This window comes from Scyliorhinus canicula, chromosome 1, assembly GCF_902713615.1.
Source record: "Scyliorhinus canicula chromosome 1, sScyCan1.1, whole genome shotgun sequence".
In the NCBI taxonomy this organism is placed as follows: domain Eukaryota; kingdom Metazoa; phylum Chordata; class Chondrichthyes; order Carcharhiniformes; family Scyliorhinidae; genus Scyliorhinus; species Scyliorhinus canicula.
The window spans coordinates 220,142,317-220,160,662 of NC_052146.1; the positions used below are offsets into that span (position 1 = coordinate 220,142,317).

Here is an 18,346-nt window from a genome sequence, read left to right on the forward strand (position 1 = left end):
TATATGTAGCCAGACACTGTTAGGCATCCACCGCCCTCTTATCAGAGGAGCTGGTATTTTGCAAGGTCCATGAGGTAGCTAATCATTCCCATTCCTTAAGACCCGTGTCATTATAACAATATTCCAGGCTATTTGCCTTCCGCGGTTATTCCGATCAATCTTATGAGGGATTTTGCTTCACAGCAGATACTCACCATTTCATTTCAAACTTTCAAGCTCAAGGCTACTTCTACCTGTCACTGAAATATATGTTTTAATATTTTCCGTAGTAGCAGAGGAACTTTAAAAAGAAAATCCTTTTTGTGATCGTACAGTTTTTCATCATGTTTGTAGAACTGCAGTTTATGCTAATTAATAGGCTTGCACTGTTTTAAAATGTGCTACTGCAGGGATGTCCTTCTTAGAAGCTGCTTCGACTTGTCAAATTCAAGAGATAGGGATGATGTATTTAAAGTTTATCTGCAGCTTTTAGAGGTTGCAGTGCTCTGTATAGGAGCATCATGATATTTGTGCTGTGGTCTGTGGTTTTAAGCATTTGATGAGTACATAAATGCAAACGGAAGGAATTCAAAGTGAGCGGTAACTTCAGTGTTTTTTTTTTCTTTTGTAAGTTAGTTTTGTTTAGAGTTATGCCCTTTTAAAGAAAAGTGTAGCTGCAACAAGAAGGTTACTTGCAGAACTAGGCCTTGAAACAGGACTAAGAAACAAATGGAACAAGTAGTTTTAGTTCCTGTAACCATCCTCTGATAACTTCCAGCTTGCAAAGTGCTGAGTGCTTCCTGGACGTTGGTGAGAGAACCCTGCACTCTGTTGTGAAATGTGTGCTGGCTTTAAGTATAGCCTCTCAGATTCTTAAAGAGAGGAGAAAACTTAATTGTGTTGGGTTGTGGAAGAAAATGCCAATTTCTAGTTGTCTGACTCACAGAACTGGTGACAAGAATATACTGTGGAAAACTGGTGTGTCTGGACTGTCTCAAGAATAACTGGGTAAGTGATAATCTAGTTAACTATTTTAATTGTTCTTTGGATGTAGGCAACAATGAATATTTAATACCAAATGCTGTTGCCCTGAAGACATTTGGAATCAAGGTGATCAGAGCCTCTTTCCTGAAGGATATTAATGAACTAGTTGCGGTCTGCCAGTTTTCAAAGTTAGTTTTTCCTGTGCCAGCCCCACACATTAAGCTGGATTTTTTCGTTGTCGGGGACATATAAAATAAGTCAGGTTGGTAGCCCAATACCCTCCGGTCCCCATAATATACAAAGTAAGTGAGCACTGAAATCTGCAGCAAATCTACCCTATTTAAAGGATTAAGTCAAGGTCAGTTCGGCTTGTAGGTAAAATACAGTTGGCATTGGGAAGATGGGCAGGAGTGGGCAGACCATTTTTTCAGGCCTATGTGATAAAAGGCAAGAAGGAAGTCGGTGCACCTCTTTTGGAGGGTTGCTCCAAGAGCATTTGGAGTAGAACTGGAACCACATGCAGGCCAGACCTGGGTAGGGGTGACCGATTTCCTTACCTGAAAAACATTAGTGAACTTTGAGTTTTTTCAATAATCCTGCAGCTTTTCATGAATGTTTCTTGTGCTGGTCCATAAATGACCAGATTTATTGAATTAAGTTTTGCAACTTGCCATGGTGGGATTTGAGCCCACGATTGCTGGGTCTGTAGTCTATTACTGTAACCACTGCATACATTCATGCAAGTGTGTGTGTATATATATGTGTTTTGTCTGCACGTATGCATGTCTGTATGTGTGGGTATGCATGCTTAGATATATACCCATGTGTGTCTGTGTATCCAAGTAGTCAGTTCTGTTCTCAAGCAGATTGGGTTCATCTAGTGGGCAGCTATTTTGCTTAAACCCATTTTCCATGATAGTGCGTGTGCAAAAAAAGGCAATTTTGTTTTGGCATGAGGTTTACTGACATTTTAATTAAAGAATGCATTCATCCTGTGACCAGTTTCCTCTTGCAGAAGTTTATGAAAGTTCAAACAGCAAACATCTTATCACGCGAACAAGTATTTCCGGTCTCTCTTTCCAAAGGCATGGCTGGGATCATGAATGCCTTTTGTGTTTTAACTGTTCCTAACTGCTGCATCCATCTTTCTCAGCAATCTTTGTACTGCAGAGTGTCAGTGGCTACTAATTGCTACAATTGTTAACTTTCCTACAAGGGTTTGATGAAGCAAACTCCAAATATTCCTCTTAAGTCTTAACTCCAGTTATTGTGCAAAACCATCTTGACTGCTTTTAATGAGTTTCAATGGAAGATGTGCTTAGCACACAGCACCTCCATGTATAAACACCATTTTAATGTGATATCATGGCACACCATTAAACGTTGGACAATGGACAGGTTTGTGAGGAGTTGGGGTGTTGGTGGTCCTACAAATGACCTCAGATTGCTGCTGATCTTTGAGCTAATTGATCTTCTCTAGTATAGCTTTGTGGGAATGCTTCCACTCTGGTTTTTGAATTTACAGTGACATGGGGCAGAAGACTAGAGCAGTGTTTTTCAGTGACTTGGACCAAGTACAACAAGGTGCCCGGGTGGCAGGATCTCTGCCATTGCTGTTATGCCCATGTCCAGGGGGTAATAAATGGCACGTGTGTGACTTTGCTTGCACTGGGTGGTCCGGGAGAGCTCTTCAGGAATGGGTTCCACTCCCTGAACGTCCAACTCGTGTGCGACCACCAGATGAAGATCATGCACATGTGTGCACGCTTCCTATGGAATGTGTATGACAGCTACATCATGGGTCAGTCGGAGATCCCCAGTGTCTTTGAGGGACACCACGGGGTGACGGTTGGCTCTTGGAGATAAGAGTGATGGGGGGGAAAGGGGGGGGGGTGATGGGTGGCTGGCCGAGGGAATTGCCGGGGGCCCCACTTAGGACCTGGCTGATGCCGCCAGTACAGATGCTAGTGACCAATGCGGAGACACGGCACAACAAGGCCCATGTGGCCACCCGGGCTGTCATTGAGCGGTGCATCGGACTGCTGAAAATGCGGTTCAGATGCCTCGACTATTCTGGTGGTGCACTGCAGTACACCGCTAGAGGATCACCTGCTTTGCGGTGGTCTGCTGTGCCCTCCAAAACCTGGCACAGCAGTGGGGCGACGTGTTGGAGGTGGAGAAGGAGGAACATGCGACCACCTCCAAGGAGGAGCCGGACCAGGTAGGGCTGGATGTTTAGCCCGGGCAGGACCTGTGGGACCAGCTGGAGGGTGGAGGACAGACGGCGAGGGTTGGCCTCCAGTGCTCCCTCTTCCCGATTGGTGCCCCAAAGGCCCTGGATGGAGGGGCAGCTGGATTGGGTTCTGGCTGCCTCTGTGTTTTCTGGCTCTGCCAGCCCTGGCAGCTCCCCAATGTCCACACAATGCAGACTCCGCCCTCAGTGATGTCCCCTGTGAGCGGGCAATGCCCTGCAGCACCTTGCCAATGTCCAGTTGTGTCTGTGATACGGTCTTCAGTGGTTGGGACACGCTCAGGAGTGCCTCAGTGATGCTCACCTGAGACTGGGACATGCACTGACCTCAGTGACGGCAATGGCCACCAGTGGCATTGGTGTCATGGTGCTACCTCCTGCGCCTGTTGCCCTTGGGTCTCCTCCAATCGGTTATGGACCCTCTGAAGTGTCGCTGACATTCTCCTCTGAATCTCAAGACTGTACCCAGGTGATAGCCTAGGCCAGAGGCACGACATCTGACTGGGACTCAGCTGGGTCCTTGGATCCAGCAGACCTCTGACTGTTGTCTCACCTGGATATTCCTGCCTCCATCTGCTGTGCATCAGCAACTGTGTGAAGCTCAGATTGTGCCCCAGAAGCCTGTCCACTACTTTTGCCTGTGTGTCTCTGCGCTGGTGGTGAGTGGGGATGACAGCTGGGATGTGATGATGGTGGCGTCCTCAGAGCTCTCCTTCGATGTGTTCTCTCGGGTTGCAGGGGGGCGGGGGGGGGGGCGGGGGGCGAGGGGGGCGAGGGCAGCACTGTCGGGTTGCGATCCTGCAGGAGAATGAGAGGAAAGGATCAACATGCTGGCATGAACAACTCACATGTGACAAGTCATCTGGGTGGGGGCCGGTGGATACTCACCCCCATGGCCTCAGCCAAGCTCTACGTCAGTGAACGATTTAACTTGGCTCTCCCCGTGCCCTCCAGATCCCGTTCGTCGTGGGGGGTGGCTGAGGACCATAAGACATAGGAGCAGAATTAGGCCACTTGGCCCATCGAGTCTGCTCTGCCATTCAATCATGGCAGGTATTTTTCTCATCCCCATTTTCCTGCCTTCTCCCCGTATACCCTGATCCCCTTATTGATCAAGAATCTATCTACCTCTATCTTAAAGACAGTCAGTGATTTGGCCTCCACAGCTTTCTACGGCGAAGAGTTCCACAAATTCACCACCCTCTGGCTGAAGAAATTCATCCTCAACTCTGTTTTAAAGGATCGTCCCTTTAGTCTGAGATGGTGTCCTCTGGTTCTAGTTTTTCCTCCAAGTGGAAACATCCTTTCCACGTCCACTCTATCCAGGCCTCGGAGCATCCTGTAACTTTCAATAAGATCCCCTCTCATCCTTCTAAACTCCAACAAGTACAGACCCAGAGTCCTCAAACGTTCCTCATACGACAAGTTCTTCATTCCAGGGATCATTCTTGTGAACCTCCTCTGGACCCTTTCCAATGCCAGCACATCCTTCCTTAGATACGAGGCTCTAAACGGCTCACAATACTCCAAATGGGGTCTGACCAGAGCCTCATACAGCCTCAGAAGTACATTCCTGGTCTTGTACTCTAACCCTCTCGACATGACTGCTAACATTGCATTTACTTTCCTAACTGCTGACTGAATCTGCATGTAAACCTTAAGAGAATCGTGAAAAAGGACTCCCAAGTCCCTTTTTGCTTCTGATTTCCGAAGCATTTCCCCATTTAGAAAGTAGTCTATGCCTAAATTCCTCCTTCCAAAGTGCATAACCTCACACTTTTTAACATTGTATTTCATTTGCCACTTCATTGCCCACTCTCCTAGCATGTCCAAACCCTTCTGCAGCCCCCTTGCTTTCTCAATACTACCTGTCCCTCTACAGATCTTTGTATCATTTGCAAACTTAGCAACAGTGCCTCCAGTACCTTCTTCCAGATGATTAATGTATGTTGTGAAAAGTTGTGGTCCCAGCACAGACTCCTGAGGCACACCACTAGTCGCAGGCTGCATCCTGAAAAAGACCCCTTTATCCCCACTCTCTGTCTTCTGCCAGTCAGCCAATCCTCTATCCATGGCAGGATCTTACCCTGAACACCACAGGCTCTTAACTTATTTAACAGTCTCCTATGTCAAAGACCTTCTGGAAATCTAAATACATCACGCCCACTGGTTCTCCTTTGTCTAACTTCCTTGTTACCTAGAACATAGAACATTGAACGATACAGCGCAGTACAGGCCCTTCGGCCCTCAATGTTGCACCGACATGGAAAAAAACTAAAGGCCATCTAACCTACACTATGCCCTTATCATCCATATGCTTATCCAATAAACTTTTAAATGCCCTCAATGTTCGCGAGTTCACTACTGTTGCAGGTAGGGCATTCCACGGCCTCACCACTCTTTGTGTAAAAAACCCACCTCTGACCTCTGTCCTATATCTATTACCCCTCAATTTAAGGCTATGTCCCCTCGTGCTAGCCACCTCCATCCGCAGGAGAAGGCTCTCGCTGTCCACCCTATCTAAACCTCTGATCATTTTGTATGCCTCTATTAAGTCACCTCTTAACCTTCTTCTCTCTAACGAAAACAACCTCAAGTCCATCAGCCTTTCCTCATAAGATTTTCCCTCCATACCAGGCAACATCCTGGTAAATCTCCTCTGCACCCGTTCCAAAGCTTCCACGTCCTTCCTATAATGAGGCGACCAGAACTGTACGCAATACTCCAAATGCGGCCGTACTAGAGTTTTGTACAACTGCAACATGACCTCATGGCTCCGGAACTCAATCCCTCTACCAATAAAGGCCAACACACCATAGGCCTTCTTCACAACCCTATCAACTTGGGTGGCAACTTTCAGGGATCTATGTACATGGACACCGAGATCCCTCTGCTCATCCACACTACCAAGAATTTTACCATTCGCCAAATATTCCTTATTCCTGTTATTCTTTCCAAAGTGAATCACCTCACACTTCTCCACATTAAACTCCATTTGCCACCTCTCAGCCCAGCTCTGCAGCTTATCTATGTCCCTCTGTAACCTGCAACATCCTTCCGCACTGTCTACAACTCCACCGACTTTAGTGTCGTCTGCAAATTTACTCACCCATCCTTCTGCGCCCTCCTCCAGGTCATTTATAAAAATGACAAACAGCAACGGCCCCAGAACAGATCCTTGTGGTACGCCACTTGTAACTGAACTCCATTCTGAACATTTCCCATCAACTACCACTCTCTGTCTTCTTTCAACTAGCCAATTTCTGATCCACATCTCTAAATCACCCTCAATCCCCAGCCTCCGTATTTTATGCAATAGACGACCGTGGGGAACCTTATCAAACGCTTTACTGAAATCCATATACACCACATCAACTGCTCTACCCTCGTCTACCTGTTCAGTCACCTTCTCAAAGAACTCGATAAGGTTTGTGAGGCATGACCTACCCTTCACAAACCATGCTGACTATCCCTAATCATATTATTCCTATCTAGATGATTATAAATCGTATCTTTTATAATCCTCTCCAAGACTTTACCCACCACAGACGTTAGGCTCACCGGCCTATAGTTACCGGGGTTATCTCTACTCCCCTTCTTGAACAAAGGGACCACATTTGCTATCCTCCAGTCCTCTGGCACTATTCCTCTAGCCAATGATGACCTAAAAATCAAAGCCAAAGGCTCAGCAATCTCTTCCCTGGCTTCCCAGAGAATCCTAGGATAAATCCCATCAGGCCCCGGGGACTTATCTATTTTCACCTTGTCCAGAATTGCCAACACTTCTTCCCTACGCACCTCAATGCAATCTATTCCAATAGCCTCCTCAAAGAACTCTAACAAATTTGTCAGACATAACCTCCCTTTGACAAAGCCGTGCTGAATCAGTCCTATTTTACCATGCACATCCAAGTACTTTGCGATCTCATCTTTAATAACAGACTCTAAAATCTTACCAATGACCGAAGTCAGGCTAACCAGCCTATAATTTCCCGTCTTCTGCCTCCCTCCCTCCCTCCCTCCTTAAACAGTTGTGTTACATTAGCCACCTTCCAGTCCTCTGGGACCCTTCCTGTCTCCAGTGATTCCTGAAAGATCATCACTAATGCCTCCACAATTTCCTCAGCTATCTCTTTTAGGACCCTGGGGTGTAGTCCATCTGGTCTAGGTGTCTTATCCACCTTCAGACCTTTCAGTTTCCCCAGAACCTTCTCCTTAGTAATGGTCACTGCACTGAACTTTGCCCCCTGGTACTCCTGGAGCTCTGGCATCCCACTGGTATCTTCCACCGTGAAGACTGATGCAAAGTAACTATTGAGTTACATAGAACATAGAACATAGAACGATACAGCGCAGTACAGGCCCTTCGGCCCTCAATGTTGCACCGACATGGAAAAAACTAAAGGCCATCTAACCTACACTATGCCCTTATCATCCATATGCTTATCCAATAAACTTTTAAATGCCCTCAATGTTGGCGAGTGCACTACTGTTGAGGGTAGGGCATTCCACGGCCTCACCACTCTTTGCGTAAAAAACCTACCTCTGACCTCTGTCCTATATCTATCACTCCTCAATTTAAGGCTATGTCCCCTCGTGCTAGTCACCTCCATCCGCGGGAGAAGGCTCTCACTGTCCACCCTATCTAACCCTCTGATCATTTTGTATGCCTCTATTAGGTCACCTTTTAACCTTCTTCTCTCTAACGAAAACAACCTCAAGTCCATCAGCCTTTCCTCATAAGATTTTCCCTCCATACCAGGCAACATCCTGGTAAATCTCCTCTGCACCCGTTCCAAAGCTTCCACGTCCTTCCTATAATGAGGCGACCAGAACTGTACGCAATACTCCAAATGCGGCCGTACTAGAGTTTTGTACAACTGCAACATGACCTCATGGCTCCGGAACTCAATCCCTCTACCAATAAAGGCCATCACACCATAGGCCTTCTTCACAACCCTATCAACCTGGGTGGCAACTTTCAGGGATCTATGTACATGGACACCGAGATCCCTCTGCTCATCCACACTACCAAGAATTTTACCATTAGCCAAATATTCCTTATTCCTGTTATTCTTTCCAAAGTGAATCACCTCACACTTCTCCACATTAAACTCCATTTGCCACCTCTCAGCCCAGCTCTGCAGCTTTTCTATGTCCCTCTGTAACCTGCAACATCCTTCCGCACTGTCTACAACTCCACCGACTTTAGTGTCGTCTGCAAATTTACTTACCCATCCTTCTGCGCCCTCCTCTAGGTCATTTATAAAAATGACAAACAGCAACGGCCCTAGAACAGATCCTTGTGGTACGCCACTCGTAACTGAACTCCATTCTGAACATTTCCCATCAACCACCACTCTCTGCCTTCTTTCAACTGGCCAATTTCTGATCCACATCTCTAAATCACCCTCAATCCCCAGCCTCCGTATTTTCTGCAATAGCCGACCGTGGTGAACCTTATCAAACGCTTTACTGAAATCCATATACACCACATCAACTGCTTTACCCTCGTCCACCTGTTCAGTCGGTGGAGTTGTACCATTTACCTTGTTCTGTATACTGCGTGCATTTAGGTACAACACCCTCAATCCTGTATTGACCACCTCCCTTACCACACTCTCCTCAGTCACCGTACCCTGTTCTGTGGCCCTTTTTGACTTTTGACTGTGGCTTCTCCGCCTTACACTTTCCTCCTTACTGTTTTTTGTTTCTGGCCCGGTTTTACTTTCCTCCGACTTCCTGCATCAGTTCCCACCCCCCTGCCACATTAGTTTAAATCCTCCCCAACAGCACTAGCAAACCCCCCTCCCCCCAGGACATCTGATCCAGTCCTGCCCAGGTGGAGACCACTGAAGCCTGGCACCCTGTTGCCCGTTCTGGGCTCTTTCCCATCTGTTGTTGGCCAACTGCTCCTGTGGGGATGGGGGGGGCATTGTAAGCTGCACATTTCATGCATATGACTCCAATGATCCTAACTGACTTAATCTCTCCTCTTATGTCAGTCCCACCATCCCAGGAATCAGCCTCGTAAATCTTTGCTGCACTCCTTCCAATGCAAGAACATCCTTCCTCAGATAAGGACACCAAAACTGCACACAATACTCCAGGTGTGGCCTCACCAATGACCTATACAATTACAGTAAAACATCTCTAGTCTATCCTTAAATCATCTCGCTATGATGGACAGCATTGTTTACTGCCTGCTGTACCTACGCGCTTACTTTCAGGAACTGATTCATGAGGACACCAAGGTCTCACTGAGTACCCACCTCTTTCAATTTACACCCATTGAAATAATAATCTACCTTCCGAGTTTTGCTACCAAATCAGAGAACCTCACATTTATCCACATTATACTTCATCTGCCATGCATATGTCCACTCACTCAGCTTGTCTAAATGATGCTGAATTATTTCTGCTTCCTCCTCACAGCTCACCCTCCCACCCAGCTTTTTATCATCTGTAAATTTGGAGATAATACATTTAGTTCCCATGTCCAAATCATTAATATATAATGTGAACATTTGAGGTCCTCGCACAGACCCCTGCAGAACCCTACTAGTCACTGCCTGCCAATCAGAAGAAGACCCATTAATTTCAACATTTTGCTTCCTGTCTGCTAACCAGCTTTCTATCCATCTCAAGACACTACCCACAATCCTATGCGCTTTAACTTTACATAGTAATCTGCTATGTGACACCTTGTCGCAAGCCTTCTGAAAGTCCAAATAAACCACATTCACCGGTTCTCCCTGGTCAACTCTACTAATTATATCTTCAAAGAATTCTAGTAGATTTGTCAAGCATGATTTCCCTTTCCTAAATCCAAGCTGACTTTTTGTCTGATTATACCCCTGCTTTCTAAATGCTGTGCTTTGAAATTCTTGATAATGGACTCTAGCAACATCCCTACTCCCGACGTTAGGCTCACAGGTCTGTTTTCCCTGTCTTCTCTCTACCTCCCTTTTTGAATAGCGGGGTTATATCAGCTACCCTCCAAACTGTAGGAACCGTTCCAGAGTCCAAAGATATTTTGGTAAATGACCACCAATATATCTACTATTTCTAGGGCTACTTCTTTAGTACTCTGGGATGAAGATTATTAGGCCTGGAGATTTGCCCACCTTCAATCCCATTAAATTCCCCCAAACTATTTCTTTACTAATACTAATTTCCTTCAGCTCCTCACTGAAATTTGTGCTTCTTAGAACTTCCGGTACATTATTCATGTCTTCCTTTGTGAAGACAGAAGCAATTTGGCAAAAGAAGCAATGGCAACCTGAGAAAAAGCTTTTTCATGTAGCGAGTGGTTAGGATCTGCAATGTGCTGCCTGGGAGTGTGGTGGAAGCCAGTTCAATTGAGGCATTCAAGAGAGAATTAGATTATTATCTGAAAAGAAAGAGTGTGCAGGGATAAGGGCAGAAGACTGGGGCGTGGAACTAGGTAAATTGCTCCTACAGAAAGCCAGCACAGACAGGATGGGTCAAATTTGTGCTGTAACCTTTCTGTGATGTACGGAAGAGGCCAGGACACTGAACCCAGGAGGATGTCCCACAGCATATCTTAAATTGTATCAATGAGTTTCCGATAACAGTCTTCCATTGTATTGCAGTGTATCAACAGACAGGATGTTCTGATTTTATCAAGGTGATGGTACTTTTCTACTTTCACACTTCTGTGCTCTTGGGCCATCTCTGATCGGAATTGGACTGAGCTGTCAAAACTCATTTCATGCACTACTTCAGAGAAAGTAGATGTGCTATAAATTCCAGATTTTGTTAAACTGAACTACATTTGAGGCACACCACTCCGGAAATACGTCTCTGTCAAATCACAGAATTACAGGAAAAATCCAGTGCAGAAGAGGCACTTCGGCCCTTTGAGTCAACTATGGGGAACAGCTGCTCCCTATCCACCCTATCCATGCCCCTCATAATCTTGTGCACCTTGATCAGGTCGCCCCTCAGTCTTCTCTGCTCCAGCGAAAAGAACCCAAGCCTATCCAACCTCTCTTTATAACTTAGGGGCAGGATTCTCCGCGAACTGGCGGGCGGGCCACTCGGCGTCGAGGAGTGGCGTGAACCACTCCGGCATGGCCAGTCCCGAAGGCGCAGAGTCCTCCGCTCCTTCAGGGGCTAGGCCGGCACTGGAGTGTTTGGCGCCGTGCCAGCCGGCGTGGAAGGGCTTCCGCCGTCCGGCGCGAGTTGGCGCATGTGCTGGCGTCATCCCAGCACATATACAGGATGGTTCTTCTCCTCACCGGCCACGGCGGGGGTTGACAACGATCGGTGCGGAGGGAAAGAGTGCCCCCACGGCACAGGCCCGCCGCGGATCGGTGGGCCCCAATCGTGAGCCAGGCCACCGTGGGGGCACCCCCCCTGGGGCAGATCCCCCGGCGCCCCCCCCCCCAGAGGACTCTGCAGGCCGCCCGTGGAGCCAGGTCCCGCCGGTGAGGACCTGTTGTGATTTATGCCGGCGGGACCCGCCGAAAATGGGCGGCCACTCGGCCCATCGCGGGCCAGAGAATCGCTGGGGGGCCGCTGCCAATGACCCCCGACCGGCGCGGAGCGATTCCCACCCCCGCCAAAACCCCGGCACCGGAGAATTTCCCCAATACAATTTCTTGACTAATAAGGATTTCCTTCAGTTCCTTCTAGTATTTTCGGAAGGTTAATTGTGTCCTTCTTAGTGAAGACAGATCCAAAATATGTTTTCAACTGGTCTGCCATCTCTTTGTTGCCCATTATGAATTTACCTGATTCTAACTGTAAGGGACATACATTTGTATTCACCAGTCTATCCTCTTCATATATCTACATGAAACACTTTGGTCATGTTATCACGTTTCTAAGGAAAGCATAAGAACCAGATATGAATCAACCTTCTGCAAAGAGGAAATGTCTGTTAATTTAATATATTAAACACATGTTGCATATTATTTTTAACAAGTGTTTGCAACTGGCTAAAACTATTTTTATGATGTAATGTGACTGGTAGAAATTATTGATGATTAGATATAATATGACACTATACTAATGACTCTATGCTGGCTAGATAGTTCCGCACCATCAATGGCTATTTAGTTTGTAAATCATGGATGCTAATGAAAACTTAAGGACAATGTTCTTGATGTGAAGATGCCGGCGTTGGACTGGAGTGAGCACGGTAAGAAGTCTTACAACACCAGGTTAATGTCCAACAGGTTTGTTTCAAATCACTAGCTTTCGGAGCACTGCTCCTTCCTCGGGTGAATGAAGAGGTAGGAGCAGTGCTCCGAAAGCTAGTGATTTGAAACAAACATGTTGGACTTTAACCTGGTATTGTAAGACTTCTTACAATGTTCTTAATGAGTAGGTACCATGAAAGGTGAATTTCGCTCATTTAAATTTCAATAATGAATACATCAGGCTGACAGTTGCTATATCTTGTTCTTTTTGTAGGGCCCAACACTGCTTATGATTAAGAACTACACATCACATATGAAAGGATGTTGCTCCAAGAACGTGATACTTCACTGTATTCCTAAAGGTGGTGAGGCACTGACCCAGGATCAAAGTTTGACATTTTTTTGACTTGTAAGTTACTGGAGAGAGAATACCTTTGTGTATTAGGCAAAAAGGGAAAGGCTACAATCGGTTTATGCAGTGGCAATGGAGAATGTGAAGACATGTTTCAAACTGGAAACAGCAACACACGAGAGATTAATTTGATTTCAAATTGTCAAGCCACAGAGGCAACTCCAATTGTAAGAAGTTGAACCTATTGCGACAACTTAGCTCACTTTTCTATCTTTCCTTTTGGTTTGGGAACCTGTCTTGACTCACATCTTAAAAACTGCGGAGTTGCACTGTCAAACAGTGGTGACGCCAACACAGGGCAGACATCGGAATGGCACTGGAAATTGACATCAGATCTCTCAAAGATCAAGAACGTGAGAAGGTTCTGGATGTCCTTCATCGGGATGAAATGCTACGTAAAGCTGAGCAAGAGCGGATAAGGTGAGCAGCATAGAAATTCTAATGATCCTTCATTGCTGCAGGATTACTGACTTGTGAATCAAAAAAAATGTTCGAACTATGATGAATTATGAATGGTAAGACCAAAGCACAAAAGCAAAAACTAGTTCCAAATCTGATACCGACACCAGTAATACTGGCGCTCCATTTTAAGGTATACAAGGTTTACTAGTATCCTTAATTTCCAACTTTTACTGGTTTTCTCGTGCAATAGGCTTGAAGGGTTAAATGGCTGGTTCCTATGCTCCTACTAACCTGTGAGTAATATGGAGGACTATAATGATTTCTAAAGATATGTTTTAAGTACAAAAGCATTTCCCCTTAACTTAATAGGAAAATGTAAGGTACATCAATAAAAAATGAACACAAAGACTTATTTTTATAAAGCATGTTCCATTACCACTGGATGTCTCAAAGTATTGTATAGCCAGTCAGGTACGTTTTGAACTGTAATTATTCTTGTATTGTGGGAAGTGAGACAGCAAAATTGCACTTGGCAAACTTCCACAAATAGCACTGTGATAATGACCAGATAACCTATTTTTTGTGATGTTGGTTGAGGAAGATATATTGGCCAAAACATTGGGGATAACTCCCCTGCTCTTTGTCAACATAATATCATGTGATCTTTTACTCCGATTGGAGCAGACAGATGTGGCCACAGATTAACATCCCACCCAAAAGGCAAATTAATTAAACGTTAATGAGAAATGTCCATGACATTGGAATACTGTAAATAACAGTTTTTTAAAAGTATTTTTATTCAGAATTTTCAACATTTTTACAATTTACAACAGTAACAAAACCCACTTAACATATTAAACCACCCAGACCTCCCCCTCCCTCCCCCTGCACCACCCCTCCCTCAGCAGTCAATGGTAACCAACTCTCAAAAATGCAACATGAACAATTCCAACATTTTGAAGAACCCATCACTCGTCTCCCTGAGAGGAAATCTTATCTTCTACAGGGTTAAAAATTCCAGCAATGCTAACCACTGCATCACCATGCTGCCTCCACTTTTCAGCTTTAATTTTTATTGAGAAAAGTAGTGTTGACTCCAGCTTGTCCTTGTGCCTGTGATCAGTTTGTGCCACTGAAAATGCTACTTCCTTTATATGCAGGAAGTTAAAATCGGATTATCAAGAAATTCGACGGAAGGGGGCAAAAAGTTCCAGCCGGGAATACAGTATCAGATCCTGCGCCCGATGTCAGACCACACTAGGACTGGTGTTTAATGTTGGTGTGGTGTGTAGTATCTGCAGTCACAAAGTGTGCAGCCAATGCTGTGTGTACAAAATCAATAGAGTCTGGAGATGCACAGTGTGTCATGCTCACGGGTAAGAAATTTTAAAACGATTTCTCATGTTTCACAGTAGGTATTAAAAGCTCCTACGTTCGCTTTTATGCATGGCCATACTCGAGCTATACACTGCAATAGGTTATGTTGTCATTTGATCAGATGTGTTGACTGAGAAAACCCTTCTTGATCGCTTGGGCAGACACAAGAAAACACACATTTTATTTGGGTATTATGATCTTCAAAATCAATCCGAAGGAATATGCCCCAGACTTGCAGCAGAGCTCTAGTTATTACCTGTCATAGTGAAGGAGGCTGGCCAGGTAGCGATCGCTTGGTGTGGTTATCTTCTTCTCTGAGCTCATGGTCCCTTTTCTGTGATAGTTGCTCCTGGGGGTTCCCAGGTTGTCACTGATTATGCATTCCGATGTTCCTTATTTTATCCGGGTTCTGCGAGCACTGAGTCATGATACACACATACACACACCTGGTCTGAGTTCTATTGTCCCATCAAGACTTAAACCCATTAATAGAAAGAAACAGGATACTCCTGTTCAGCCAGTGTGATTCAATCATGATTCATTGTCCTCTGAAACATTTTTGCCTGACCAGCAATTAGCCCATTATGGAGTCTGATGGCCTCTTTGATTATTGTTCGTCCTGCTGCAAAGTTGATCACTATTATCTTGAAGTTACATACTCATAGTATGGTCTTTTATCTTTTTGTGTGAACGTGATAACTACTGTAAGTGGATAATCACAAAGTTCCATATAGTGATAATGCGTTTCTGAGTTGACTTGAGTACTCTGGCAGATGGCCAATATCGATTCCAGCCGGGGCTTTATTTGATAGTTCCTGCTTTCAGCCTGTGTGTCTTTTCCCCTCTGATAGCCTTTCCCCAGTGCCACAGATGGTACTTCAGATATCATGTAATCATGCAACACTTGGTCAGATGGTAGGTGGACAGAATGTCATGTAATCAAACCTTCAGTAATAACTCCAAATAGAGATGGTAGCACTAGTAGGGCAACGGGCAAGTGGATTGCTACAAGAACCCTGCAACTTGGCTTGGTTCTGAAGAGGGTGCGAAGAATGTCATGGAGTCATGTTTTTGCATCCACCATCTCCTTTACTTTCCCCATCCATTCCACTTCCGGTGTCACTGAACCTTGCAAACATTGGGGAGGGGTAGATGGCGATTCCAGATGTGAATGCTTCTCATTCCTCAATAATCAACTGAAAGTTTCTTTCATCTCCAAATTTTCAGACCTAAAGAAAGAGAAAAGCATTTCTGCTGCACCTTTCACAATCTCAAGCATTCCACAGTCAATTAAATACTTGTGATGTGCAGTTCCTGTTGCAATGGAGGGATAAATAACTTCATATACATTTCCTACTGTAAAGTTGCTGGCTTGTGCAGGAATGATGACAAAGGAGTACAACTTAAATGGTTTACTACAAGATCTTCAGCAACTCTTGCATGCCATCTGGTATCTGCACTGGTGGAGAGTGTGGGACAGCTGTGACGCTTCTCCAATGCTATTCTCTAAGATATATCCCTCAGAGATGCTCAATCTCATCATGTCCAGTGTTCGAGAGGCTGGACTGGGCTGGTTGACTGATTGGCCTGCTAGGGAAGCAAGATAGCATTAGTGCCTTGCATACCATGCCTATAGCCACACTGGTGAGAACCCTTGCACGATCGACACTTCCTGTGCACAGGCCACAACATTACATACATGAATACACATTCCACACCTACCATCTGTTGAGTTGAATTTAGTCTTATATTCTTATATTCTTGGTGTGGTTATCTTCTTCTTTTAGAGAGGTTTGGGGGGGGGGGGGGGGGGGGAGGCATGAATATGCATTACATTGGCTGGAATTCTTAGATACTTTATAAAGTTAAAGGCATGAATATCCATTACATTGGCTGGAATTCTCCATTCGTTGGGATTCCATTTTCCCACCCTCACCTCACCCTCACCCATGGGTTTCCAGGTGGCGTGGTGTGGTTTCAATGTAAAATCCCATTGACAAGCAGCAGGAGTAGAGAAACCCGCCACCAGCGAATGACATGTGCCGAGAAGCACATGGGGCTGATTCTCTGATTTCTGGGCTATGTCCCCACGCCGGCGTGGGAATGGTGGCATTTTATGCCGGACAAAATGGTGCAAAACGGCCACCAATTCTCCATTTTGCTGGGAGCTAGCGTGCCGGCAGCATAGTGCACCCGGCTCAAGCTGCCGATACGGCCCGGAGAATTGGCGTTCCATGTGGCCGCGCATGCGCACAGCGGCGGCCGCACCGTGCAAAATGGCAGCGGCCGCTCGCGGACTCGGCCCGCAAAATAGTCCCCAGTGGCCCCAGCCCCTGATGAAGTCCCACACTGCCCGTGGATCGGCCATCCCCGACTGTGGCGGCGATGGACTGAGTCTGCAGCCACCACGCCGAGTTCCCAACAAATGAGGCCACACGCGACGGACGCCGTCGGGAACTCAGCTGGTCGGGGTTGGAGCCTCGGGGGTGGGGGTAAATCAGGTAACCAGCCCAGTCCATCCTTTCGCACTCTGGACATGATGGGATTGAGCATCTCTGAGGGATATATCTTGGAGAATAGCATTGGAGAAGTGTCACAGCTGTCCCACACTCTCCACCAGTGCAGATACCTGCACCTTGGTGAGAATAACTAGCAGGCAGGCTTCCAGACTTCTGGGTAACTAATTAGTGAGCACCTCACTGCTGATGATCCATAGCAAGCTGCAGAGGGACGTTCCCAGGGATCCAGCACGCGGAGGATGCTGGAGCCCGGGATTCTCTGAGCCTTGGTCAGATGACGAACCCCTGGGTTGGGTCAGCCCACAGCTGCTCGAGCTGCAAAGGCAGAGTTGTGATTATTAAGAAGGGATGTCAGCATCCATCCTTGGACTGTTAAGGCCAACTGCAGGAATCCCATCGCATTCTGTCTGAGCGGATGGTGCCATCACCGCAAAGTAACCAGGTCAACACTGCCAGTCTGTAAAACCTCAGACACTTCAACTAATTTATTAATCAAATGTTTTACCTGGCTGTCTTTCTTTGTGAGACAAACAGAGGACAAATACAAGTGTCAGATTCAACCAAATTTATTATTAAACACAGTAAAACAGTCACCCCTTTAAATTATCCCAAATAATAATAATCTCAAGATTGTTAATACTACCCGTGCCGATGAACTCAATCGAGCTGCGGCTCCAATTCTGAGTGTCGGTTGTCTCAGGGCCTTCACCCACGAAGGTGGGCCTCGCAAGTTGCTTCCTTCCATCCCCGAACTGTCGTTTAACCTTCTCTGTCACCTCTGTATGGAGTCTTCGCTGGGGAAGGTCCTGGTGGTGGATCTTTTATACCTCTCTTCTCGTCTTGCCAGAAAGTTCTCTGGCCCTCAGCCAATGATGTCTCAGGATGAGGGTTGCGATACCTCATGGTGTTGCCGATTGTAACTCTGCAAGGCACCAGGAGCCTAGCCCCTGGGGTCCATTCCTAGGTGTATTGTTTGCATGTAATCGTACTTCATATGTGGTAACTGGCTGCCAGAACATCTAGTTTTATCTGGGCAACTCAAAACAATTGATCCACATGAATAGGACCGATTATCTCCTAATTGGTGATTGACAGGGCAGGTCCAGACTGTCTGTCTGTTCAGTGTATTCGAACTTGGCCAAGTTTGAATTCCCATCAGGCCTGCCTGTGGTTCTCTCTGATTTTATTTAAAATGTCCCATTCTTAATTTAAAGTGTCCGATTTTATCGGGCCTAAAATACAGGCTGCTGTC

At 46.0% G+C, this 18,346-nt stretch overlaps 1 protein-coding gene across 5 annotated transcripts in view; it reads left to right on the plus strand.

Moving 5' to 3' along the window:
• sytl3 (synaptotagmin-like 3) overlaps positions 1 to 18,346 on the plus strand; it is a 205,372-nt gene that overhangs the window by 76,468 nt on the left and 110,558 nt on the right. For 2 of the 5 annotated variants that reach the window (XM_038808089.1, XM_038808083.1), the window contains exons 2-3: positions 12,659 to 13,216; positions 14,359 to 14,574. In XM_038808089.1, coding sequence (XP_038664017.1) covers positions 13,107 to 13,216; positions 14,359 to 14,574 — 326 coding nt within the window. In that variant the 5' untranslated portion in view covers positions 12,659 to 13,106. Of the gene's footprint in view, positions 1 to 496; positions 988 to 12,658; positions 13,217 to 14,358; positions 14,575 to 18,346 lie in introns of those variants that run through there. The other 3 variants (XM_038808108.1, XM_038808073.1, XM_038808099.1) reach the window with 3 other exon arrangements.